Raw genomic sequence first — 26685 nt, 5'->3', positions numbered from 1 at the left:
TCATATCAATGTGTTAGGTGCCGACCACTGATTTAAAGTAAAGATAAAACTAAATAAAAGGCTTTTCAGCTATTATTCGTATAAAAGTTATTATGTTTATAATACGAGTATAATGATAATTAAGTAAGAAATTAAGGAAAAGTTTTTTTGCAGCAAAATCTTGAATTACCATTGCTCGAATACATAAGGTTTATGATCTCAACTACACACTTGTTAGGCATTTTCTTAAAAGACTACATTTGTCGACCAGGCTACTTTATAGTAATTGAAAGGATCATTGTTGCAAAGGTAATAATATTAAATAAATTCAAAAATAAAAAAAATTGGTATTTTCACCAAATGCCATACCCATCGATCGTTATGGAAATTGCTAGGCAATCAAAATAATAAATAGCGGATAATAATTTGGATGTTTAACTAAAGAAATGGTTGATATTGATATTAAAATAAGAAAAGAAGAACTGCATTCACGTTCCTAACGCGCTCTAGATCCCGATCGCGTTCGAGGGCAGACTCCGGTCTCGTTTTCTAATAAATTTAAATAAATTCAAAACTAAAAAAAATTGGTATTTTTACCAATGCCATACATATCGATCGTTATGAAAATTGCAAGTAAGCAAAATAATTAAAATGAAATAGCGGATAATAATTCGGAAGTTTAACTGAAGAAATGGTTGATATTGATATTAAAATAAGAAAAGAAGAACTGCATTCACGTTCCTACTCGCGTTCTAGATCCCGATCGCGTTCAAAGTTCGACTCTCGATCTGGTTTTCCAAATTCTAAAAGAAAAACAAATGAATAATCAAAAAGAAACCAAAACTGAGAGAAAAAAAGAAAACCAAATGATGGAAAAAAGGAAAGTCAATATAATATAATGAAGTTCCGATGTCTTCTCAGTAGCCAAGTTTTACCTTGGATGGTTTATAAATAATTTAAAAAATAAAAACATAAAAAAGTAAATATTGTTGTAATGCCTTCTCGGTATTCACGCTCCAGATCCCGATCCCGTTCGAAGTCGGACTCGCACTCTCGAAATTCCAAAATAAAATAATTAATAAAAAAAAAAACCAAACAAAAATAAATATTGTTGTAATGCCTTCTCGGTATTCACGCTCCAGATCCCGATCCCGTTCGAAGTCCGATTCGCGCTCTCGAAATTCCAAAATAAAATAATTAAACAATTTAAAAAATAAAAACATAAAAAAGTAAATATTGTTGTAATGCCTTCTCGGTATTCACGCTCCAGATCCCGATCCCGTTCGAAGTCCGATTCGCGCTCTCGAAATTCCAAAATAAAATAATTAATAAAATAAAACCAAACAAAAATAAATATTGTTGAAATGCCTTCTCGGTATTCACGCTCCAGATCCCGATCCCGTTCGAAGTCCGATTCGCGCTCCCGAAATTCCAAAATAAAATAATTAAACAATTTAAAAAAAAAAACCCAAACAAAAGAAAATATTGTTGTAATGCCTTCTCGGTTTTATCTTGAGAAGTTTATAAATATGAAAAAGAACAAAAAAAAATAAAATAAAAAAAACCTCAAATAAAAATAAAAAGACGTCTTGCTGCTTCGAGCAGCGGTGAAGTAATGATTTTCCCTGTGGGTTTTGGTAATAAGAAAACTTGGACAGTGTTGAAAGGTGCCGCAAGCTAAGGCCAGGGTTGACTTGAAAGGTGTTTAAGGTTGCCACCTCATCCAATAAAATTGAATTTGGATTTTTATGCATGAATGAAGACAGTTTCTGGAAATTTAATATATTGTAGAAACATTATTATGAAAAATACCTTAATTATATATATTTTAAATAAATAGGTTTAAGGTTTGCCATGCCGCGGCTCGCTCACAGAGTTTGTGGGTCTATTCCACCGAATTTAAAGATCGACGTGATTGGCAGAGCCCAAAAGTAAAACAGATAGCAGACAACTTTATAAACCCTATAAACTCAGAGGCCTTTCCAAATACAATATAGATAGCTCCTTGTTTCCAAAATGGGCTCCGCTCCGGATCCTCGCTGCTCCTCCTTGTTTCCGCTGGGCTCCTCCTGTTAGCCGTTTCTGTTGCTGTGGTCGCCGCTGCTGCTCTTCTTGCTGTGTTGCCGTTGGTTCCCTTGAATGTCGCCCTTTCGATGGCCGCACGCAGGCCTTCCTACCTCTCGGACAGACACGCTTGGGTCGTCGGGGACTGGTCTTCACCCACCTGCGTGCATACGCGCTACTGGATGAGTGATAGGTCACAGGCTGGGGGTCACTCCTCCGATACACCAAGGATATACGGGCTAGCGGGTCCGGGTCGGGAGTTGGCCGCTGACTTTCGCCTCCGCTGCACCAAGGAAACATCGCGCAACCGGGCTAGCTGGTCCGAATCGGGAGTTGGCCGGTGGGTCGTCCCGCCTCCCCTGCACCTGCGAAACACCGAGCTAGCGAGTCCGGATCAGGAGTTTTCGTCAAACACCGGGCGTCGCGCCTCCGCAACACCAAGGAAACACTGCTCATACGCGCTAGTGAATCCGGATCGGGAGTTCCTTGACTGGTGACCGGGGTCTTCCCGAACGGTTTCTTAACTGGGCGTGAGTTCACGACCCATTTGTCTCCCAGGATCACGCCTTTTAGTTGCATTTCAGGAGTCGGTAAGGAGCACGCCAAACTTGTAACTTACTCGCTTCGTAGCAAGGCTACCTGCCGTGGTCGGGAATGGCCCAACTCGAGTCTGAGCCCATATGACTGCTCCTTCTGTCTTGCGGCTAGGCTTGTCGTCTTTACTTTCCACCCATTCCCCCGTACTACAAGTTTGAAGTACCCCCTTCAACCCCACTTTCTTAACTTTGTTCAATGCCACCTGTCTCGGCGTGTGGTGAGACTTAAGTTACATCATAAATTACAAAAAAACAAAATTAATTAAAAAAAAAACACCATTTTGCATTCGCAGTTCTGCATTTTATTTATTGCTCTTGTTTCTTAAAGATATACAGCCCATATTTGGATCAAGTACTTAAAATCGATCCATTGGTATCCATCCATATTGTAGTAGCATTCATCAAGTAAAGTGTGCAGGTTTTGGCTTTGTTGAAATCAAGACAAATCAGGACGCTTTAGTGTTAATTGTGAAGCCTCGTTTCCAATCAGATATGTACATATGTAGTTATGTTCCCATTGTCCAAATTTCTAGACGATGGTGACGAGCTTCGAAACATCATTCCAAATAGCAAATGGGGCGGGGCGTTGGGCAAGCTTTCTGCACATTCGGTAGCATTGGTGTGTTGAGTGGTGTGTTGAGTGTAGCGCTCTGTTTTAAGTTCAATCAGAATTGATTTTGAATGTAGTCCCATAACGTTATGCCGTAATTATCAGCCTCATTGTGTGTGTGTCTGATGGTTGGTGACGTTTTTTCTTCATGTAAATAATGTTCTCAATGTTTTTCATGTTCGTAATAACCATAAATGTGTTTAAAAGTCCCTGTCGTCGTCCCTGACGTTATATGACTTTTTTTTAGTATTCCAAATATTTGGCAGTGTACCTTATATATCTAAAATATGTTTCCCTCCGCATGAGTTGTTGGGCGAGTTTTGAGTGTATTAGTTATTTGCCCTGGAATAGGGCGTCTGTCTTCATCTGGGGCTTCTCCTTTTTCTTAAGCCCCACGCAGAGTTGTTTCAGGGCGATGATCGCCCGGGCGGGGTTCAGGTTTTTCGGACAGGTGTTGGTGCAGTTCATGATGCTGTGGCATCTGTAAAGTTTCCATGGATCCTTTAGAAAGCCCAAGCGCTGCTCCGTGGCCTCGTCCCTGTTTGGATTGTATTTAATATAGAATATTAGTAAGTATACCAACATAAAAGTAAGGTTAGTTGAAAATAATTGGAGAAAAATAAAAACCTTGGCAATTTATAACTTCATATATAAGGTTACAATTTTAAGAAACAAAAAACTGACTTAAGCAGCAACGATGTTATCGTCCTCGTCCCTGTTTGGATTGTATTTAATATAGAATATTAGTAAGTATACCAACATAAAAGTAAGGTTAGTTGAAAATAATTGGAGAAAAATAAAAACCTTGGCAATTTATAACTTCATATATAAGGTTACAATTTTAAGAAACAAAAAACTGACTTAAGCAATACAAATTCTTAAACCATGTCGTAATTGTCGATTTAATTTGATTCTCTTCGTTAAAGCAGGAATTTATCAACTGATATTTGAACTGTCATTCAATGCAATGACCAGCAATGAGGTTTTTGTTAAAATGAAAGGTTGCCAGTGTTGAAGAGAGCAGTTCAAAGGCTTTAGTGTTGAATAGAGCGATTCTTTTCGATAACTGATTTTTTAGTGCTGACAGACGTTTAAATAGAGCGTTTTTAGAGCTGGCAAGTATAATTTCAGTAAAGTATGATTTATATAAAATTCAAAATGAAAAAATTTTGGAGTAAAAGGTTCAGTTTAAAAAACTTGAAAAGCGTGCATCTTTTCGATAGGTGCCATTTTAGTGTTGATAGGCGTTGAAATGTAGCTTTTTTAGAGCTGACAGCTATGCTTTCAGCAAAGTAGGCATTTAAAATGACAAATTGAATTTAAAAATTAAAAGGAAATCAAATAAATGTACAAGAAGTTGGAAAACTTACCTGGAATCTATGACCCATCGGTAGGCCTGCATGAGAACGGCGGGTCCCAGGTACTTGTCACTGTTCCACCAATACGATGGACACGATGTCTGACAGCAGGCACACAGGATGCACTCGTACAATCCATCTAGAACACTGCGATCCTCCACGGATTGCAGATACTGTGCCGTGCCCGCCTCGTGTTTCATATTCTTGCGCTGCAGCCAGGGCTGTATGGAACGGTATTGTTCGTAGAACTGGGTGAGATCTGGCACGAGATCCCTTATCACATAGAGATGTGGCAGCGGATAGATGCGACAGCATCTAGACTCGTTCTGATCGATGGCCGCCACACACGCCAGGGTATTGGTGCCATTGATGTTCATGGCACAGGATCCGCAGATACCTTCGCGGCACGAGCGCCGGAATGTAAGCGTCGGATCCAAATCGGTTTTGATCTTTATTAGGGCATCCAGAACCATGGGGCCGCACTGTTCCAGATCCACTTGGTAGGTCTGGGTCTGGGGCTGATCACCCGGCTTCCATCGATAGATCTCGAAGCTCTTCATACGCGGCGGCTTGGAGGCCGCTGGTGGGGGTGGTGGAGGTGCGGGTTTTCCTCCGGCTGGGGGGGCGGCGCCGGGTGGTTTTCCTTTATCCTTTCCACCTCCATCCGTTTTGGCGGCGGGCGAGGCGCTTCCTCCACCGGACTTGGCGGCGGGCGGGGCGCTTCCTCCATCGGACTTGGCGGGGGGCGGGGGGCTGGATCCCCCACCCATTGCGGCTCCTCTGGACGGTGGTGCATTTCCTCCGGCTAAAGGATTTCTTCAATACTTTTCTGGAAATTTAAAAAAAGAGAAGAGCTCATACCCTTTCCTGAGGTGGAGGCTCCTCTTGTGATGGTTCTTCCGGGGGCTGTCCTGGATCCTTGGAGTCCTCCTGCTCCTCCTTGTCCTCTCTCACTTCCTGGTCCGACTCCTGCTCCTGCTCTTTGGACTCTTTTTTGCGTGTCTCGGGGTCGGGATAGTGCGGATGCGGATACCACGGATACGGCGGATACTGGGGATATGGCGGCGGCGTTGGATAACGATGATGTGGTGGACATAGGCGCCGCAGTACCGGAAACGGGTTGGGGCACATACTGGAGAGGCGGCCACCTGGTCGACACCGGTGTACCCAGCACCGATGCGCCCAGCTGACCCTGGCCCTCCTTCCACACCGCACGTATCAACTGAAGCCTGGGCTGCCGACGCATTAAATTCATTGGCCCTTATCCTGATTCACGTTTCCCGATTCGCACACTTTCCCGATACTTTTACGTTTTTCACTTTTCGTTTTTGTAGTTTTTTTTCAAATTAAAAAAAAAATGTATTTTATTTTGGTTTTTGAAAAAAAAAAAAATAAATAAATATACTGAATATTTTTTGTTGAATATTGTATTTGAGTTTGGGTTTTGGGAGTGGAGGGAATGTGGTGTTGTTATGTCGAACAATGTATCAAAACTGAAGGTGTTGTGAGCTACGACATGATAGGAAAGCTAAACTGTAATGGCATGGACTGCTTGTTTCACAATTTTAGAAAAATAGTAAAACCAAATGTAGTTTGTTGAAAGTATAACAGGACGCACTTGTCTCTTTAAAGTCCGCCTTTTTTTCCTCCTGTCCTCGAACTTGTCCTGCCGGAAGCCCCCAGGTGTGGCAGGTGGCGTTCTGGAGATACCTCTTGGCCACTTGGTGGGGAAGAACATCCCACGGCCCCGTCGCTGCCATCGGAGTAGTTGGGATGTCTATGGTAGGATTCGCTCAGCAGCAGGTAGGCCTTCTTGTTTCGGCACATGAACCGTTTACGGTTGACAAGGGTTTTCTCTAGAAGGAGTTGAACTTGGGTTTGATCGTGGGATATTTTGGGGCTTATCCAATATTATTGAGGGTTTTATTTGTTTCTTAAATTCCATTAAGAAAATGGTTAACATATTAAGAATAAGTTGGTTTTCCGTTGGTAGTTAAATTTCTACAATGAAATTAAATTCATTTTAATACAAAAAGCATATTAAAACGACGTATAATCATTATTTTTGATTCTTCTTTTTCAAAAATATTAATGAATTTATGATTGCGGGCTATTGCTAACTATTACCCTTCTGTACCATTAAAAATTCAAACAAAACTTAATGTAAAAATTTGTTTGATACCAAATGTTAATTGATCCTAAAGCTTAAGACTTTGATCTTTCAATAAAAAAAGCAAACTCGATAAGGATTCGCTTAAGGGTTTACTACTTTGATTTCGAAGTTCCACCTCAGATCTTAAGGTCCTTTCCTAAAACCCATTCGAAAGACTTAAATTTTAAATTTAATCAACATTGAAATAACGAAACGTAAATATTAAAGGAAAACAGGACAACGAAATTCTTGTTATCCTGCTAAGATTATTAAGTGTATAAATAAGGAACTTAGAAAGGTATTTCGGAACTTTTGAATAAACAAAAATATTGCATTGAATTATAATTTTGTCCAAAAGTGTGTAACGCAGTGAGGGAGACATCTCCGACCCAATAAAGTATAAATATTCTTGATCAGGATCACCTCCTGAGTTGATATGAGCATGTCCGTCTGTCCGTCGGTCCGTGTGTCCGTCTGTCTGTCCGTCTGTCTGTCTGTTTCTACGCGAACTAGTCTCTCAGTTTTAAAGCTATCGACTTGAAACTTTGCACACACCCTTCTTTCCTTTGCACGCAGTATATAAGTCGAAACGACCGGGATCGGCCGACTATATCCCATAGCTATAGATATAAGATATAGCAGCTATAAGATATAGTCAGCCGATCCTTATGAAATTTGGTAGGTTGGATTAACTGACCAAAAATATAAGTCCTATCCGAGAAATAAGCAAAACTTCGACGAAGTTAGCTTTCCTTTCTTGTTTTAATTTTATTTTATGTAATTGTATATCGCTTATTTATTTATTTATTTTAAGTTAAGCTAGACTTTTAATTGTCAGAGAAAAGGTGACTACGACGTCATAGAAATCAATATGAAAGTACTTGCTAAACAAGTTCCTGTTGCTAATCAGCTTTCACTAATCTCCCACAACCTTTGACATCACATCCGTATACTTTTGGACTCAGCGCCCCAATTCCGAAGAAAGCACCTGCATGAAGACTGATCTTCTTATCGGCAAGCTCAACCTCTAGGAGGATTTAAAAAGCCGGAGCCGAGAGTCCCGCAGCATCAGTTGAAATTATTCCGGTGGCTATTCAAGAGGAAACCTAAAAGACTTAAACTAAACTTAAACTCAAAAGTACGAAAATGGTCCAGCCGGTGGTGCTCTTGTCTGCGATTTGTTTTATTACCGTCGCCCTGGGATCGGAGGAAGTAATACCCGCATCGAGTGTTTTTATTTTGAAAATTAATTTAAAATCTTATCCACAGTCTTGTTATTTCACTGAAGAGAAGGAGGACGACTGCGCGGCGGTCTGTCATCCGATCGTGAAGCCCCTCCTGAGGTACTTTGAGAAGATTCAGGCCAAAGAATCCCAGTTCCAAAAGGACTACTCAGAGTTGAAGAAAAAGTACACGGACTTGGAGGAAAAGGGTCAGGAACATAATGGCCAGATATCTCAGTTCCAGAAAAACTACTCCGATTTGCAGAAAAAGTATTCAGATTTGCAGGAAAGCCATTCGGAATTGCAGAGAAGAGAACTGGAACTTATATCACAGTTACAAAAGGATATATCGGACTTGCAAAAGGATAAATCGGACTTGCAAAATAGGGTGATTGAAGTCGAAAATCTACAAGCTCAAATAGATTCAAAAAATGTGGAGATCAAATTACTAAAAGATAAAATTAGTGAATTAAATAAAACAAATGAACTTGCTACAAAAATACTTCGCGACGACATTGCCAAATTGGGCGAAATAGTAAAGAATATAAATTCGGATAATGGAGCAGCCAGTCCATCACCAACCAGGACAGTCCAGCAACTACCTCCACCCTCCAAAGGTAAGTTGGCAGAACCCAATAATTGGCAAAATATAAAACATCGAATACCTTAGCTATTCCAGATCGGTGTCCGCAAAGCCAAAATGAAACTTGGATCCTCCAAGAAATCCAAATTCCAGGTTCCGATCCGTTTAAAGTGGTCTGTTACTCAGATGAGGAGATTGGTTCTGGTTGGATGATTGTTTATAACCATTGGGGTGAAACAAATTATTTTAATCGCACGTATGAGGAATTTGAAAGAGGATTCGGAGATGTCGGGACGCATTTGACCGATAAATACTTTATTGGACTCGAACGATTGCACCTCCTGACATCTAGAAACTCTCATGAGTTGAAAATAAATCCTTACAAATGCGACAGCTTTGTCGTTGGGAATCGAAGCGAAAGCTACATGGTGAAAGCTAACAAAGGGTGTACAGGACGCAAATTGCCGAACCTTAGGCAAGTCAAGTTTTCCACCTGGGATCGAGATGAGGATGGAGATCCCGATAGTAATTTGGCAAAGATAAGGAGCTATGGCTGGTGGCACGAACCTCGGTATGTATTCTGTTTTCGCTTTATATTTTCTTTTATCTCCAAAAGGAAACTTGTAATTAATTTAACTAATTTCAAAAAAACCTTTTTTTTACTAATTTTCATTTAATAGAAGTGGTGTGCACTACACTGCGTTTAGTATGATGATCCGAAGAAAGGATTAAAAAAGAACACGGCGATTCTAAGAGGATTTTGAAAAAGGAAAAATTATGAAAGAATACATAGACTATCTAAAGTGTTATTAATAATTTATGTGTGTATATACATACATATGTATTTAATATAAATGTATAAATTTAAGAATTAATTGTAATTTTTGTTAATTAAAAAGAAAAAGTTTCCATTATCACAAATATATATATTTTATGAAGATATATTTTCCACAATAATTGTACCCCCTTAAAAGTAAAAAAAAAACCTTAAAGAAACATAATAAAAATCTAAAAGTCTAAATCTAAATCTAAAAAATATTTTGTCTCAGGATTTTGATGCAGAATGGTGGCGAATCGAGTCAGAGTCGGAGATTTCGGGTCGGAGATGTCTCCTTCACTGCGTTGCACACTTTTGGACAAAATTATAATACGCTCTGCAAGGGTATAAAAATGAAGAAATGTCAAATATCCAAACAGTTGGCTGAACATAAAAATTCAGATAATATAAAAGAAGAACATTCTAATATTAAAAATCCAACAAAGTCGGATCCCAAAGGTATGGTAAGTTGGCAGATCCCCATTATTTGCAGCATAAAACATGGAATTTTTGAGATCTTTCAGATCGCTGTCCATGAAGCCAAGCCAGGATCCTCCTATACATACATCTGCCTATACTACAACTGCCATACCATTACAGTGGTTTATTACTCGAATAAGGAGATCCAGAGCTTTAACGCTCTTGACGAATGGACAGAAACATGAGGTGATTGTGTACTGCACTGCATAGCAGGAAAGCTGCAAAAATATTCTGCGAAACACACTTCTTTTTATCTAATTTAAATTTTAGCTAGTTAATAAATATAAAAAAGGCATAATAGCTTAATTGATATATAATATACTTGCTTAAAACAGAGACTTTCTGACAGACTTACTTTACCCCCCATGCAATAAACACAAAAAGTTGAAAATTAATAATTAATTAAAATAAAATCGACTTTAAAAATTAAGATTGAATGAATGATATAACATTAATAAAACTTTGTATATTATGTAACAAAATTCAACAAATTGTCTGAAAAAGAACTCCCAGAAGAAATGTGCCTGAACAGCAACAAATAAAGCTAGCATATTCAATATTGTAAATTAAAAAATAATAGCATTTAAAAGGTTAAAGAGTTAGAGAGCTATGAGAGCTGTATACCAAAAAGCAAATTCCGCGGACAACCGGACAGGCGGACATGGAAAAGTTTCAAGTCGATAAGATGGATATCTAGCACGCTGGAAACTTTAGTGAATCCTCGGAATTTTCGGTATACCCCCTACCCAGAGGCCCGGGCCCATACCCATGTCTGCTTTTTCTTTTCTGCACTTGGCGTTGCAATTAAGTGAAGAAAATGTAGCAGCTATGTGGATGTTAATGTTCGTGTCTGCACCAGACCAATCCAAAGTCAAATGAACAAAGAGTGCAATCGCATGAAATGAGCAACTTCCCACACTGCAAAAAAATATACTATTTTATTTCGAAAAGATGTTTGATAAAGGTTAAAAAAAATAACAAAACTTGTATGTAATTAGAGAAAAATTATAAAAAGTTCTACTGCAAATAAATATTAAAATTTAAAAATAAATTTTAAGCAAAGTGAAGTAGTAGAGCTGCGTGGCTGTGAATGAAACCAACTGTGAAAACGTTCTTAACGTTTCCGAAAGGGTGTTCTAAAAATAATTCCAACGAACCGAAGAATGGAAAACGGAATGAATACGGATTTGGATTTGGATTGAAGATCGGGAATCGGAATGGGCATTGGTATGGAATACTTGAATACATGAATGTTGTTTCCTTTAAAAATAACACATGTCCCCAAAAAACCCCCCACTCCAAACTTGTCAGCAGTCTCGACAAAATCGGGGAAAGCCCGGGGAAAAGTGGGAAATGTTGTCACGTTTTCCTAAAAAAAACAACTTGAACTTTTCTTGCAGATATAGAAAAAAAAACTGTTTTTTTTAATAATTTTTTTCTAGATACTCTTAAAATATTGAAATTGAAAACAATTCAAATATTCCCTGTAGGCCGTTTTTAAACCTTAACTTTTCCATACAAAGCTCGAACAGTTCATTTAAATGTCATTGAAATTAGCCCAAATTGTTGCAAGTGAGACATGTTGCAAGTCTCTCCAAAAGAGTGGCTTTAAGACAATTGACTTCCTCCGATGAATGGAATGGCAAAAAGCCAAATTTGTAGGGTACTGTCTAAACTATGTCTGTTGGTTCGAACCCAGTTCGTTTCTTTTTAATGGTGGTAACTATATGAATTTTTTATTTTATGAACGCTATATAACTCTTTTCGATAACTTTGTAAAAAATGTTAGATCTACAAAAATAAAATACTTGTAACCAATCGATCTCGTTACCCCTATATGATATAGTCTTTCGATCCTTATCCTTTCCAGATGTTGATTTTTAAACTATATGTATTATTAAACTTAAACTTTTCTTTATTCCAAAAATTTCTATTTTAATTTTATTGTATTACCTGACTCTTATTCTTGGCGTATAGGTATAAGAGTATTTGTAAGTCAGATCTATAACAATGGAATCAATAAACCACAATCTTATTGATTTAAATTTATCTCCAACATCACTCTGATCGCCTTGACAGATTCATCACAAAATTAGATGAAAAGCCATTGGATTGAAGAAGCTCCTGGGTCTCAAGACAAACTAAAGCCTGTTGATCCGGGGCTTTGCTGCATTCTCCCAGAATATTCCAGAGAAGTCTGTGTGGAGTGTGGCGGATAGGAGACAATTAAAAGGCAATTCCAGCAATGCGCCTGTTTGCACCTGCCGTCCAGATATCAGCGACAAACGACATTGTCAACAATGAGCAGACGAACATGATGATTACACTGGCCAGCAGAGCAAGAGGAAACAATTAGGTTTAAGAAACTGAAGGTGGGTGTCTTTCGAAATTTAAAAAATTGTTATTCTAATTTGAATACTTATAATTAAATCGAATAGTAGCTGATTTGATGATAAAATTGATATGATTTTATATTATTTCCAATTTTTACTAAAAGTACTGGGTAATAAATACAAGAAGCTTTATTTATTTATAATTTATTTTTTATTTATATGAATAAAAATCCATAATCCACTTTAGAAAGATTTTTCATATAATGATCTAATAGTGATATGCTGAAGTTATGATTAAACTTATATGATTTTAGACTACGCATTGTTTATTCTTATTTTATCAAAAATAAAGGTTATTTTATAAAAGTTGTTTATGCCCATAATTATTTATTACAAATATTTACATATATATATGTTTTTAACTTGTCATTTTGGTCTTATTATTTTGAGTTTAAAATTATTTCGTCTAACTTAGACAAGATAAGAACATAAAACTTGCTGCCTAGTGTTATTAAAAATAAATATATCACAAACACAGTCTCGCTTGGAAATACTTGAGGCAAATTATGTGGGGCTGGGTAGTGGTTCTTGTCGCATTTCCAAGGCATTTCGGTTCTGGTGACAATGTGGAGCATCTGCCCCATCCCTCCTGGCGACGCCCCTGTTATTATTTAAGCTGTTAAGTCCTCGTTGACGGCTGACAGGTGGCAAGAAGTAACTACAACAACAACAAAATAAAATAAAAGAAAATATTTCGTCATAGACGCGTGCTGGAATTAGCCTGGATTGCCAGGTGTGACTTGAGTTGTATGGTAGAAAGAGTAGCTAAAAAACCATAGTACTAATATACTAATTTTCTTTATAAATTAAACAAAAAATACCAAATAAATTATATTAATAATTAAATTAAATAAGAGTAATAACAAAAGTTGATGGACCTTCAGTAACCTTTTTTATTTTTGATGACAATTTTCAAGGCTAAAAATATGGCTAAAATATAGCCTTAAAATTGCTAAATAGACTGCAATGGGGGGGAACCCATCATCAATGATTGCCACGCTGTTGCATGCCACAGATTTACGGATCAGAATTTATTGGTTTTAAATTTTCATTCATGCCAGGATCTCATTGATGGGTTTTGCATTTAAAGTCTCATAAAGTCTCTCAAGCTAAAATAAGGCCCCTTAAACTTAGATAGTAAAAAAACATAAAAAAACTATTACAAATTTAATTTTCTAGAAGTTTTTTTAAGATTTTAATATATCTTTTAAAAAAGGTCTATAAATATTTCTCAGTTTAATAAAACAGTTTCAATTATTTCAACTACTCATTAAAAGGAAAAGATTTAATCTGAGAAAAGAATTTTCTCAAATTTTCAAAAATCTCCAATATTGTTAAAATTTCTCATTATGACTGTGAAATGCAAAAATAGAATGAAAATATATTTTCGAAAAAAAAGAGATTAGAGAGCTTATTGAACTTATTTTGTTCAATGACAATAGCGACTCACTAAATAAATATTTTAAAGGTATTTAGCTAAAAAATCTAAAGAAAATATAAAATTTGTAACAGATTTTTATATATTTTTTTCATCAATAAACTATTTTCTGATTCTGAAAATCTAATTTTTTTTTAAATGAATTTAGAAGCTTCTTTAAGGTGAATACCATTTTCTTTTGAACTTGGCCGATAACTTTGGGGCCCGAAAAGCTTTTAGTCTTAACCCACGCCAGGGCTACATCTCTCTCACTCTATCCCTCTGTTGCTCGCTCTCTTTAGTAGTACAATTTTTGGCTTTTCTCTCTATCTCTCTCTCTCGTGGCTATAATATGTAAATGAATTACTCGTAAATAGCCAGTGTAACTATGAAAATATTTACATATGCGTAAGTGGGTGTCGGCAAGCCAGGCAAACAAACAGACGCCAAAACAGAGTTAATACACTGGAAGAAATAATGTTAAGTTTCAAATATTAGTAGAGATATAATTACCTATTTACTTATTATATTCTTGGGTAATTATATATAATTAATAGGGGAACTATTCTTAAAATATGTTTTCCTTGAAAGAAATGCTAAAATCCATTTCCATCTTAGGTTTGAGTTAATAATTGAGTAATTTTTTGGTATTTTTTTTCTACACAGATCTTTCAAAGGTAAATTGAATATTAAGAATATAAAAAAATAGCATTCTATAAGTTTCTAAAGTTTTTTTAATTTTTTTATAGAATATTAAAATTGAAATTAGTAGATTAGTAATCAATTCCCCCTTAGACCAGAGTTTTAACTAGGTATAATAAAATAACAAAAATAATATATTTTTTTAAGTGCAGAGAAGGCACGGTCGCCACGTGTAAGAGCGCCCCGTAAAGCGTCGCCTCCAAAGAGAGAGGGACAGTTAGCTGGCGTCGCACAGCCAGAGAGAGCTTCGTTAGGGAGCAGCGGGTTAGGAAGGTGGTTAGAACCCTCGGCAAAGGGGGGGGGGGAAGGTTTGTGGGCGGCGAAGCTTTAGTGGCGGTGCCTACGTCACAGTGGAACCGCTTTTCGGAGGCGAGCAAGAGCTTTCGGACGCCTACAAAACAACCCCAAAGCGGCATCGCGAATCAGTCGCAAAAAAGTGTCCGTCGCCAGAACGCCAGCAAAAAACAGAAAATAATTCAACACAAAATTAAATCGCAGACCAAACGAAAAACAAGTAAATAAATTCGAAATAGAAATGTACTAATACTTTTAGAGGCAAGAGGAAGAGAGACCAAGAGATAGAGTGCCTGCCACCAAATAATAAGAAGAAAATACAAAGAAAATTAATTAAAATCTAACAGAAAGAGAGAGAAAGAGAGGAGATTTCGTGACAAAAGTATTTAATGTCCTTAATATTTGATTTTTTTTTGTTGTGTCTGTCAGTGTGTGTGGTGTGTGGGTGTAAGTGTGTGTGTGCCTCTACTTCTTCTTCTTCTCGCATTTTAATCTTATTATCCAACTAATAAGTAAACTCTTCAAATCAAGCTTCGAACCAAGCTGCCCAGGACCTACGACTTCACCGTAACCTCCTTCCTCCATCTTCAATCAATCCATAAAAAATCAACAAAAACATCCCGAAAATCCAGGTTAAATCCAGGATAGCAAGGTGACGAAAGCAGGCGAGCGGTAGCAGGAGTGTGAGCGAGAGCGTGCGACAGAGCGAGAGAGAGTGTGAGGGAGCCAGGAGCAGGCAAAGGAGCAGGATCCACCAAAACACAACAAAAAAACACACACAAACAAACACAACAAAGATGTCATGGAGATATGCGGTAAGTGGAGGAAAGGGGCTGAGCGGGAGGTAGGGGCAAAAAGGGGTCACTCATACAGGAAGTGGGGGGAATAGTTAAGTATCCTGTACACTAGGAGAATTCTTAAGGGGAGTATCGGGAAATTAATTTAAGAAAATAAGGAAATCATTTTTGAATATTTTGAAAAAATTTTTAAAATCCTGTTTGTGGCTTAAAATTTTCAAAATAACAAAGGACCGTCAACTTTTAAGGATATATATATTTTGTATAGGCTTATCCTGTTAGATTATTAGTTAGTTTAACTCATCTAAGTTTAGTTAGTTAAAATTAATTAATATTTTGTCTGTTTACTTAAAAATAGGTTTAGAAAATGAAGTTTTTAAAAAACTACATAAAAATTACAAAAGTTTACAAGCTAAACCAAAGCAATGTTATTAATAAGTTTTTAGTTAGAATAATAATAAATTTATAATAATATAAATTATAATATTTATATAATAATATAAAAATTGTATTCTACTTTCTTACTTTAATCCTGTTATTAATCATAAAAATTATTAACTGTGTAATGAGCTAAGGACAATGACAGGGGCGTAGGCCCAAAGGGGGTGTGACTGTGTGTGTGTGCTTGGCCGTCAAGTGCCGCGTGGCAGACTTTGCGACGCTAACTTGGCCATCTGTCAGTGGCAGCTGATGGGCAAATATGATGATGACCTTGACTTGTGTCTCCATTTTCCCCATATCCTCACAGCATTCTGGTGACCCAATTTTTTTTACCACACCCCCCCCAGCACTTCACACACACGGTCATACACACTAAAATGAGGTACAAGAAAAGAGGTACATTTTTTAGCCAAAGAAAATAGAATTTGTTCTATTTTTTGTTTGTGGGGACAGTGGCCTTGGCACATGTGTGTGTTCTCAGCCCACACACCGACCACTCCGCCCACTTGAAGGCCTCTAAATGCAAATGCAAAGTTCAAGTGCCTTTCCAAGGCGTGGCACTAGCACCACCACCACCACCACCAACCACCCACTTATGGCCCAGAAAGCCACAGAGCCCCACACTTTTTGTCATCTATCGGGCGATTATCCTGGCATTAACTCGGTTTTGGCGCCTCACTTTTTGGGTCACCAGCGGAGGGTTCTGGGTCACCTTTTCTGGGTTTGTTCCAAATGTAGGGCCTAGTCCTTGGCTTTCTAATACAAAGCCATAGAAAAGGCATTATTTTTTGGGATGGGAGAGAGACTTGAGTTGTTTTTGTTTGGTATTTTAATGTTTAATTAATAGTTTAAGATTTTTAAAGCATTTTTTTAAGGGGTCTAGTGTTTATTTTATTGCTTTCTATTTTGTTACACAATAATAGTGTTGGAATTGCTGAGAAGCGGTTTAGTTGGTAATATTGTTGTTGTCTTAATATTTTACATTTTTATGACTTTATATTAATCTTAATCATTGTTTATTCAAAGAATTCATTAAAAATACATGTTCTTGGGTGTATTTCCTTTAAAATTGAACTTTTGTTGCACTTAGGCTTTGAATTAAGGCTTACTTGGAAAGTTGACTTAGGATATACAATGTATATGTATATACTTCAGGGCTGTCACCAATATTAATTTAATAACAAATATTTTCTAATCTTAAACAACGAGTAATATATCAACGAAGTAATACAAAAGTTCTAATGCCCGTATCCTATGCTGTTTCTTTTAAGCTTTTTAAAGTAGATTACTTTTAAGCCACAAATGTAGATTCTAAAGTATTATAAAATGTATATCTAAATAGTTGAAATATGTTTCAGTTAATCAAGTTCAAGTTAATAAAGCATATCAAGTGTTATTTCTTCCTTCCTTTAAGTTTTCCGAAAACAGATTACTCATACGCCACTTGGGCTTCAACTAAGTGGAAGAAACAAAGAGCCCTTAAATAAAAAAAAAAGTCTCTTAAAATGTATAGTAAAAACAAATATAACATCTACTTAATTAAACCAAAATTTAAATCAAATTCAAAGCCAATGAAGCGTAGCAAGTGGTTTCCTCCTCCCACTCGACAAAAAAGTGGCTTGAATTAATTGCTCGGCTTCCGTGTAAAGGCTATTGTTAAGCATTACAAGCCCTATATATACATATATATATATATATCTATTTATCTATTTTTTGTTGTTGTTGCAAGTATAAGCCCAATAGCTTAGCTAAAATGTCAATGTCATCAGTGTTTTCCGCTGCTATTGCCACTGAATTTTCTACTGGCTCAGTGTCAAGCCCATCGGGAGCGCTAATTGAACAATCGATAGAGCACTGTAGGCTTACATATTTATATATATATAAACAGATATATATATATATATATATATATATATATGAAGAGATGTATACGTATGTTAAGTGTAGGCATATACTATATATAGACTATAGCTTTGAGTCGGTTGTGGGCGTGCCGCATCGCAGCTGTTGCGCCTGATTGAGCAGAAAGCGAAAGGCAAACGCTTCCAGTTGCACTCGGAAAAAATGTATAAGATTACTAATCAGTTAATTGTTCATCATTGCCTTTTCCGGGTTTTTCTTAAAAAGGTACAGATTTAATTGGAATTTTTGTTTCATAATTTTTAACAGAGAAAAAATTGAAAACTTATCAACATTTATTTGAGAAAAGTTTCTAATTTTAAAATTTTAAGAAAGGTTTGAAAGGTATTTCTTAGAAAGTTTAGAAAAAATACAAGGAAATAGTAGAATAGAATATCTTATTATTTTACTATATAACAGTGCATAAGCGGGCACTTGAAAGCGTTTTCCCCTTTTGGTTGTGAGCCGGAGCAGCCCACCCAATTTTTTTTGTCTCAAGCTCAAGGTCGATCATTGGCGATCTGTATAGATGGCCTTGAAAAAGCTTACAATTATCGTGGAAACCAGAAGGGAAAAAACGGAAAAATGGCCATTTTTCAAAAGTTAAATGGCCTGACATTTAGTCATAATTTAAAAAGTTAAACTGTCTCCCTTGAATGAGTAATTACTTTCAATACCTGAACTGACATACAACTGCATAAATTAATTTTCCGTCATTTTGCATTTATCTTTAATTTATAATCTACTCAGAAACGAAAACGAACAAAATACCTTAAAAGGCAAATTGCGCATTTAATTGAAAAGTAGTTTTTGGTTTTTGGCTGATTTTGTAGATTTCGTGGCTGCCAAAGTGGCTTTTTTTCTCACTTTTGAAATATCTCGAAATCAGGCTAGAGGAATTTCGTACATTTTAAGAAAAATGCTGTTTTCATAATTATCTAGAGAATTTTGTTTACATTATTGTTTTTGGGGGCAGGGCGGAAAGTTATTTCTTTTTGTTGGTTCGTTGACTGTTAAATCAATAAAGGAAAAAAAATGAAAACAGGAAACTGACTTGCATGTCAATGCGATTTGCAAGGGGGCTTACAGCCCAAAAACTATACAGATTGTACAGATATATGCAGAGATTTTATAGATATATATACCTTTAAATCTATAGATATATCAATGCCAAAAGTCAGACACAAAATACTTGTAAATTTTCTTGGTCGATTATTAATTGTTGCTCTCTTGATGCGCCGATGTTTCGGTTGTTGATTTTTATTTTCAAAAGCACATCAATTTTGAGCAGAGAATTTTCACACATTTGGGAATAAAACAATTTCTCGGTATATATTTTGTATTTTTCTATTTTGGGAAATTTTGTGTTTTGAAGGCCATGAGCCAGTAATGCTTTAGAAATTAGAAAAGTATATACACTGTTTTTAAAGGCAATCATAAAGCCTTAAAACCCATTGATGTCCTTTTGAAAGCGGTTGGTCTTTATCCAACGACTGACCCACATCCGCTCCACATGTTGCAGGTTGCAAATATATCAATTTTTCTATTATTTTTTCGCAATACTCGTGCCTCGTGGCAATTGCAACAGTTGTGCAAAGGCTTGACCTCTGGGCCTCTGACACAGTTCTCTGGTTTTATTTTTCCTCTATCTGCAGGAAGTGCAGCAAACTAAATGGTAGCAGAAACGCAAAAAAAAAACGAACACAAAAGGGAACTGTGTCAGGGGGGGCCTTTGGACTCTGCTAGGTGGCAGGGAGGGATATCAAGTGGCGGCTAGACAATGCAATCAACTAAATAAACTCGCCGAAAGGAAGGGCGTTGTTCGGCAGGAAAGAATGGAGGAAAAGTGTGCGGTTGCTCTTGCCAATTGACTTTTCATGGAGGTTTTATAGGTTCCAGAGGTAAAATAAGAAGTTATAGCATTTAAAAAAATATTAAATACAATTATAAATATTTCTTAAAAATAAGAAACTCACATCTAACCATATCTGTATGGCCATTAAGATGTCTGTTAACTGGTTTGTTAGTGCCTTTAAATACCTGGTACTCGTTTAATAACTACTTAGTATTACGAGTTTAAAATGTATTTTTTTAAAACCCCAAAGTTTCTTTTTTCTAATGAAATATTTTCTTGATCAAAATAAATCCTAAAATAATAATTTGGTCTAGCTTTCTGCATCTATACGTTCACTTTTCCGGTAGTGTCTTTGAATGTAAATAGCCGGTACTTAGATATTACCAATTTATGCTTCATTGTTAGGATCTTCGTTAAGATAATACAAGATAAGATATTGTGTAATATTTTTTTGATTAGAAATATACCTGATCAGAAGTAATCCTATATAGCTTTTTGCGGTTGTCCATTTGGTTTTCCGTCAATGTTTGAAATTATATCTTGCAATATTAATACCCGGTACCTGGTGATCAGGTTCCAGCTTGTACATTGTTTTTTTAAGCTGAAGTAAATTTTAAAGATCTTTTTTAGGAATATACATATGTATGTCTGTATATGTATAAACTCCATTTATTTACTAGTGGCTCCCTGTCCATTAAGCTGTCCGTCTCCATATTTTTTCGCCTATGTCCCAAAAATGATGTACCTTTTTGTCATAAAACATATTTTAAAATCTTTAACTAAAATAAAAACTTTATTTATCAAAGGAAAGAAATAGATCCCCCTTTACTGAATCCCCACCCACGACTCTGCTCTTTTGTTTCCCATTGCTCACCTCTCAGGTATTTTCGGATTTATTTTTCCTATCCATCGAATGTTTTGTTTCAAGCTTTTACTTAATCGCTTTCAAAGTTAGTTGTCAATGGATTTAGTCGCACGAGAACAGACAAAAAGCTATGGGTACCGGGTGGGGGTATTACTAAATATATAGGCTATGGGATCTATAGGTACGAGTCTGCATATATGCTGGCGATTAGTCGACATGCCATTGCCTTTTGGCATTACGAGTATTTTGTATTTTTTTTTTTGTTCTCCACCCCCAAAAAGCCCGAAAGTGGGAAAATATATTTTTCGTGTCCAGCTAATTGTCTTGTCATGCGGGCTTCACCTTTTGAAAAAAAATATACATATATATATTTTGTTTTCAAAAAAATATGTAGGGATGGGGGGCGTGGGATGAGTCATTCACAATAACTTGTTTCCAATGCATAGGTGAGTAATATTGTTTAAAAATTTTTTTCCTCTCTCACTTAATTCTATCAAGTATTTTTAGATGCAAATCAGGAGGGGGTGATGGGTGGCAAATAGCCGCCCGTAATTTTCTTGGCAAGGGGGACAAGGTCAAGGCGATGTCTCCGCAGCTTTCTATTCTCACCTGAAAAGCTTTTTTTCCGCTTACTCTATTTCCGTTTTTAGTTTTCCCCCCCATTTTCCGTATTATATTACGAATTTTTCACTTAAGTTATTTATTTGTTAATTTTAGTATTTTATGATTTTTATAAACACATTCTTTTCAGCTTCTCACCGACAGATACAGCAGCAGTATTGGCGATAGATATAGTCCCCACTATTATCAGGTTTGATGAAAAGAACATTTTCATTGGCATGATTTTGTTTTTGAGTTAAAAAATGAAAAAAAGTTAAAACTAATACGAAAATTAACCTGATATAGGCCAAGGCATCAAATATAGGCTATTTTCGGCCAAGCTTTCATCAAAAAATATATTTAGAACAATTAACACACACCTTGCTCTCGCTCTATATAATTCTACCATATATATTTAGACATATATACGCCACAGATCAGTCACAATAGATCAACGACAAAATGTTAAAGAACTTTCGGCATTGGATGCTGTTTCAAAATTTTCACATGATTTTCTATTTGGGTTTTTTTTTTGTTCATTTTCATTTTCAGGGTCGCATGCCGGCAGAAAAAGCAAAAGTTTTTCTGAAACGTGAACACCTTTAGTACCTCGGATTGTATTTTGACAACTCAGACAGCCAATATATGTACATATATATCTATAAAAAAAATGACACAAAAAAAGACAAACATGAAAGGAACTGTAAAGAAGCAAAGTTTTCACTTTTTTGTCCCTGAAAATATTTGTCAGACAACCATAAAAAAATGGCCTTTTATTTTCTTGTTGTATATATTTTTTTATTGGTTTATTTTATTTTTCCTTTGCTGTCTGATTTGTCATCTTTTGTAACCAAATTGCGACCTTCGCCTTGCCATAAATCTGCATTGTAAGCCATTTCTTTTGCCGGTTATTTTTTTTGGCAAATTGACGCTGTGATGTCATTCTTTGTATGGGAATCCTTACAAGCCTACCAAGGGAACGAAAATACCACACAAAATCTAATTATCAAAAAGGACATTTGTGTGACATAATGGTTATGGGGGTTTTAAGGCTGGTATATACTGAAAAATATTTTGGAAAAAAGCTATCTCTTTTTAGGGTTTTTAACCCAAAGAAAAACGAAGTACTCTGATTTTCAATTTGTATTCAGTTAAATACCAAATATTTTTTATAGCTCCATGGTTAGTGGGCTTTAAAGGAGTTATGTACATTCTTTAAATGGTATTTTTTTAAACAATTTCAAGTGGTATTTTTTCTGATATCACAACTCAATAGGTGATTAAGATACCATAATTCAAAAAAATTGACTTTGCTTAATACTAACTATATACTGAAAACATGTCTATGTAAAAGTTTATGTCTGCTTTCTAATTGTTCTATTATTGTCTAAGTCTTAATTGTTTTTCGCAAGATTTTATATATATATATTTCATTGTTAATTGTTTTTGCTTTGCTGTTTTTAAGTTTTTGAAAAATGTTATGATTTTATTGGAACTTTGGATATTTGTTTCATTCTCAGCTTCGAACTCTGCTAACTTTTCTAGCAAAGAACTATTTACTATAAAACATGATTTTGAAAAATACTAATAAAAATAAATATTTTTTTTGCATTTTCAGTCGCCCAGCCGCTTGGAATCCTCCGAACAGACCACAGGACGCCAATTGCAGCGAGTCCTTCATTATTCGATGGCTCCTAGCCGGGCGTTGCCAGGATTAAGGCGTGCCGAGTGTGCCATTCATGATGTTGACTGTGATGAGGTCTACCCGGGCATCTACATTGGAGATGCGTAAGATAATAAAATCAAAAAAGTCATTAAGTATATATATAATATAAAAACATCCTTTACAGGGCGGCGGCCAAAAATAAAACGTATCTGAGAATGATGGGCATTACACATGTCCTGAATGCGGCAGAGGGTTGTCGTTACGGCCAAGTGGACACTGGCCACAGTTATTACAGGGATATGCCTAGCATCAGGTAAGGATATCTAGGATATCCATGGAAGACCCACCCACAAAATGCAACAATAATGAACTATGGAAAGGCACAACTTTCGTTCAAAATTTGTTCATTTTTATTTTCGTAATGAATTTATTATTTATTTTTATCACTCTCTTGGCACATTTCAAAATTTCTTTCTTTTATTCTCATTTCTTTCTATTTTCTTTTATGTACATATCCTTTTTGGCACACACTCAAAAAAAAATCACATATTACCTTTAAACATTTCACTTGCACCTTGATTTTGGCTCAACTTTGTTGTTGTTGCTCTTTGTTGTGTGTGTGTGTGGGTGTTTTTGTTGTGTTTGTGGTGTAGACGCAACCATAAGGACTGTGTTTTTAGGTATATGGGCTTCCCCATGATCGACGCCCCCACGACAGACATCTCCCGGTACTTCTATGTGGCCTCCAAATTCATCGACAGCGCCATCAGCAGCGGTGGTAAGTGGTTCGGTAATTGGTTCCACAGTAATCATATGGGTAATTAATATTAGTGGAGCTGATTTTTTCTTTGTTAAGGATATGAGGCACATTTTTATTTCATTTCTTTTACACAATAGTTCGTCTTGTTCCTAAGGTTTTTTATAATTGTACAGAACATTTAAAAAACTTTTATTTAACATTAATGTTTAGGTTGTTTAGGATTTCGATTGCTTAAGATCCTTTTCAATTTGAATAATTTTTTTTAAGGCAGTTTGTGATGGCTTTAACTTTTTGGCTGTAATTATAATTTTTTTACCCGGTACTGAAGCTCTTAAACACATTTTACCAATTTTTGAAACGTTTCCACTGTCTATTTATAATATTTATGAATTTTTTATAAAATCCCCAAGAAATTACTGAGGAACTCTATCGTTTTCTTTATAAACAAAATTCTAATATTTTAATAATTTTTTAGGAAAAATTCTGGTACACTGTTTGGTGGGAATGTCGCGTTCGGCCACCTGTGTTCTGGCCTACCTGATGATTTGCCGGAAAATGTCCGCCGTGGACGCGATACGTACGGTCCGGATGCGGCGTGATATTCGTCCCAACGACGGATTCCTTCAGCAATTGGCCGACTTGGATATGGAACTCAAACGCAAAAATCTGTATCCCTATTAAAAAAATGAAATATTTGGCTAAAAAAAGAAATGAAACAAAAAAAACCAAAGATCAAAAAGAGAGGGAAAATCTATAAGGGGTTTTATTGGGGAGTGTGATTTTTGATTCCCCATTGATCACAAAAATATAAAGGAAGGGAACTTTGGATCGCAACCAAAAATGAAAATTGATCCAGCAAACTAACCAAAAAATAAATAATATTTAAAACAAGCGTTGTTCTGAACAAAAAAAAAAAAAATAAAATAATAAGATATTAAAGCCTAAAAAGCTAACGACTTATTATGGTAACTTGGTCTTCTGATATATAAAGAAAACGGTTCATCCCAAAAAAATGAAATTATATAATCACTGCATACCCATATATACATAGTTATATATATAATTATATAGCCAGAAGGGAATCAAGTTATCTTCACTCTCACCATACACAGGAAAAAAAGAAACACAGACACACTTAGCGACCTAGATTGTTAGAACCACGATCGAAGCAATAATTGGGCTATCCCAGATCTATATATATGAGAATATATATGTCGAACCTATATACCTTGCCTATACCTAGACATACAGATTTATATACATGTATTCCGGAACCACAACTATACTTGAATTTTTTTTTAGATTTTCTGTTTAAATCCATTTCCTAGAGATTACTTACATAAGTATATAAGATGAGCTGAAAAAACTAGATCAAGATCATATATACATTATATATACATATATATATAAAGAAAACCATTAACTGATATATGAAAACTGTGTAACGGATATACAAAGCATGCGTTATATACACCTATACCATATATATACGACGATATATATATACATATATATACACATACACCAAGTGTGAAAACCAAAAGTGTAACAAAAACCAAATTCATATTTTCTAGAACATGTATGAAGTGCAAGGATCGACGTAAATCGAAAAAATGAGAACAAAATAACTAAACCAAAAATCAAATGAGCAAAAAAACAAGAAACTAAAACCAAAAAAACTAAAACTATGTTTAAGAAACGATTAATAATACAAAATGAAAAAAATAATAAAAATTCAACAAAAAAATCAAGAACAAAAAGAATGAAAATATTCTTAAAACTACTTTTATTTGTAGGTTTTTGGGGTTTTCGTTATTAAATCTATAATATTAGGTTTACGGGGTAAACTTACATATGTACATATATATTGTCGTAAGCTTACATATGTATAATTCTTTCAGCTCTTATTTTTAGGTTACTTCCTTAGGATATCCCAAGCACTCTACTTTTTCTTTCGGAATTAGACGACTTAAGCTTTCATTTAATCGACATTTGAAATGGGTCAATATTTATGGTTAATTTTTCAAAAAGCTAGGAAAGTATCCTTTTTAAAGGATTTTTGTCTACAACGGATTTTAGTTCCAAAATGGTATAAAATTTATACTATAAATATTTCTTTAATTTTTCAACCATTATGATGGTCCTACATACCTCAAAAACACCTGCTCTTTAAAGCTTTCCCTCACATGCTTACTTTCTGCAGTGTTCCTGTTTCCGGTTTTATTTTCCTTAATATTTGCTTCAATGTGTTTTTTAAAAGTAATATTTACATAAAGATGATTTTCCCAATTAAATTAGATGTGAAATGGCGGTAAATCCCCTGAGTATCAGTTCTTCGCTTATGTTTTTTGAAAGAAAGTACTCTGATACTTCGTAAAAATAAGTCGTTAATAAACTACTATATGTCCTTCCATTTTTGGCTAGAATATGATAATTATTTAATACTTTTTTTTAAGTTTTTAACTAAAATTCCTATGGAAAATTTAATGGCGGCTGCTCCTTAAGCGCATGCGTGTGGGTGTTTGCGTTTATCTACATTATGAAAATCCATGCGTATGAAAATTGGTGAAAAAAGACATGTGTAGATAAACATTTTACATCAAGGACAGTACATCCTTGCAGGTGAGTTTTAGTAATTTTTGCATTGAAAGAAATTAAATAGTTATTAATATAGTTTTTTTTATTTAAATTAATTATATTATTAATATGATTTACATTATTAATACCATTAATATTCATAATTACATACATACTTCCCATCGAATTAGTTCAAAACTTTCAATAAAATATCTCACCTCCCGTAAAGTGTGAAGAAAATGGAAATCAATTTCCTTTGAAGAAGAATGTTCTATTTTTTTGTTAACCCCTACCATTCTATATAATCCATTGGATTTTTGTGGGGTCTTGACCATTAAATGCGCCTGCTAACTGCCTTTGAAAAACACCTGCAGAGGCATATTAGAGCCATCATCTTATCGTCTTCTGTATGGGTTTTGTTTTTGTAGCTCACCTCAGTGCGTAATTAAAACAGATGATATTGGCTACCTGGCGCTGGATCTGGATATGGGCTTTAATACTTTAACTGAATCTGAAACCGCATAGTTGACCCTAATTTGGAACTATCAATAACTGAT

The 26685-nt window shown here is 35.6% G+C and overlaps 3 protein-coding genes across 7 annotated transcripts; 2 read left to right on the top strand and 1 right to left on the bottom strand.

Moving 5' to 3' along the window:
- Positions 1-2918: 2918 nt before the first annotated feature.
- Positions 2919-6101, bottom strand: SdhBL (Succinate dehydrogenase, subunit B (iron-sulfur)-like). Of its 2 annotated transcripts, XR_011444298.1 has the most exons (4): positions 5469-6101; positions 4620-5412; positions 3877-3964; positions 3650-3787 (listed from the first exon to the last, which is right to left on the bottom strand). XR_011444298.1 is itself a non-coding variant. In XM_017251896.3 (3 exons), the coding sequence occupies exons 1-3, from the start codon at positions 5860-5862 to the stop codon at positions 3583-3585; spliced, it is 1392 nt and encodes a 463-aa protein (XP_017107385.2). In that variant the 5' UTR covers positions 5863-6098; the 3' UTR covers positions 2919-3582. The 2 variants fall into 2 exon arrangements, 1 of the variants encoding a protein (XP_017107385.2); XM_017251896.3 differs by lacking the exon at positions 3877-3964 and having other exon boundaries at positions 2919-3787; positions 5469-6098.
- A 1745-nt stretch (positions 6102-7846) lies between these two features.
- Positions 7847-9297, top strand: LOC108132456 (fibrinogen-like protein 1). Its single transcript, XM_070276519.1, has 4 exons — positions 7847-7971; positions 8029-8599; positions 8653-9136; positions 9246-9297. The coding sequence occupies exons 1-4, from the start codon at positions 7906-7908 to the stop codon at positions 9295-9297; spliced, it is 1173 nt and encodes a 390-aa protein (XP_070132620.1). The 5' UTR covers positions 7847-7905.
- Positions 9298-14766: 5469 nt separating this feature from the next.
- On the top strand, positions 14767-25320 carry LOC108132515 (dual specificity protein phosphatase 3). Of its 4 annotated transcripts, none has more exons than XM_017251960.3 (7): positions 14767-14888; positions 15200-15483; positions 21277-21336; positions 22744-22913; positions 22976-23104; positions 23445-23569; positions 24027-25320. In XM_017251960.3, the coding sequence occupies exons 2-7, from the start codon at positions 15466-15468 to the stop codon at positions 24230-24232; spliced, it is 708 nt and encodes a 235-aa protein (XP_017107449.1). In that variant the 5' UTR covers positions 14767-14888; positions 15200-15465; the 3' UTR covers positions 24233-25320. The 4 variants fall into 4 exon arrangements, with proteins under 4 accessions (XP_017107449.1, XP_017107451.1, XP_017107450.1 ...); XM_017251961.3 differs by having other exon boundaries at positions 14768-14888; positions 23472-23569; XM_017251962.3 differs by lacking the exon at positions 21277-21336.
- Positions 25321-26685: the final 1365 nt, after the last annotated feature.

This window comes from Drosophila bipectinata, chromosome XR (genome assembly GCF_030179905.1).
Source record: "Drosophila bipectinata strain 14024-0381.07 chromosome XR, DbipHiC1v2, whole genome shotgun sequence".
NCBI classification, from domain to species: Eukaryota; Metazoa; Arthropoda; class Insecta; order Diptera; family Drosophilidae; genus Drosophila; species Drosophila bipectinata.
Note: the sequence above shows the minus strand (reverse complement) of the source record. Positions and strands in the feature narration are given on the sequence as shown.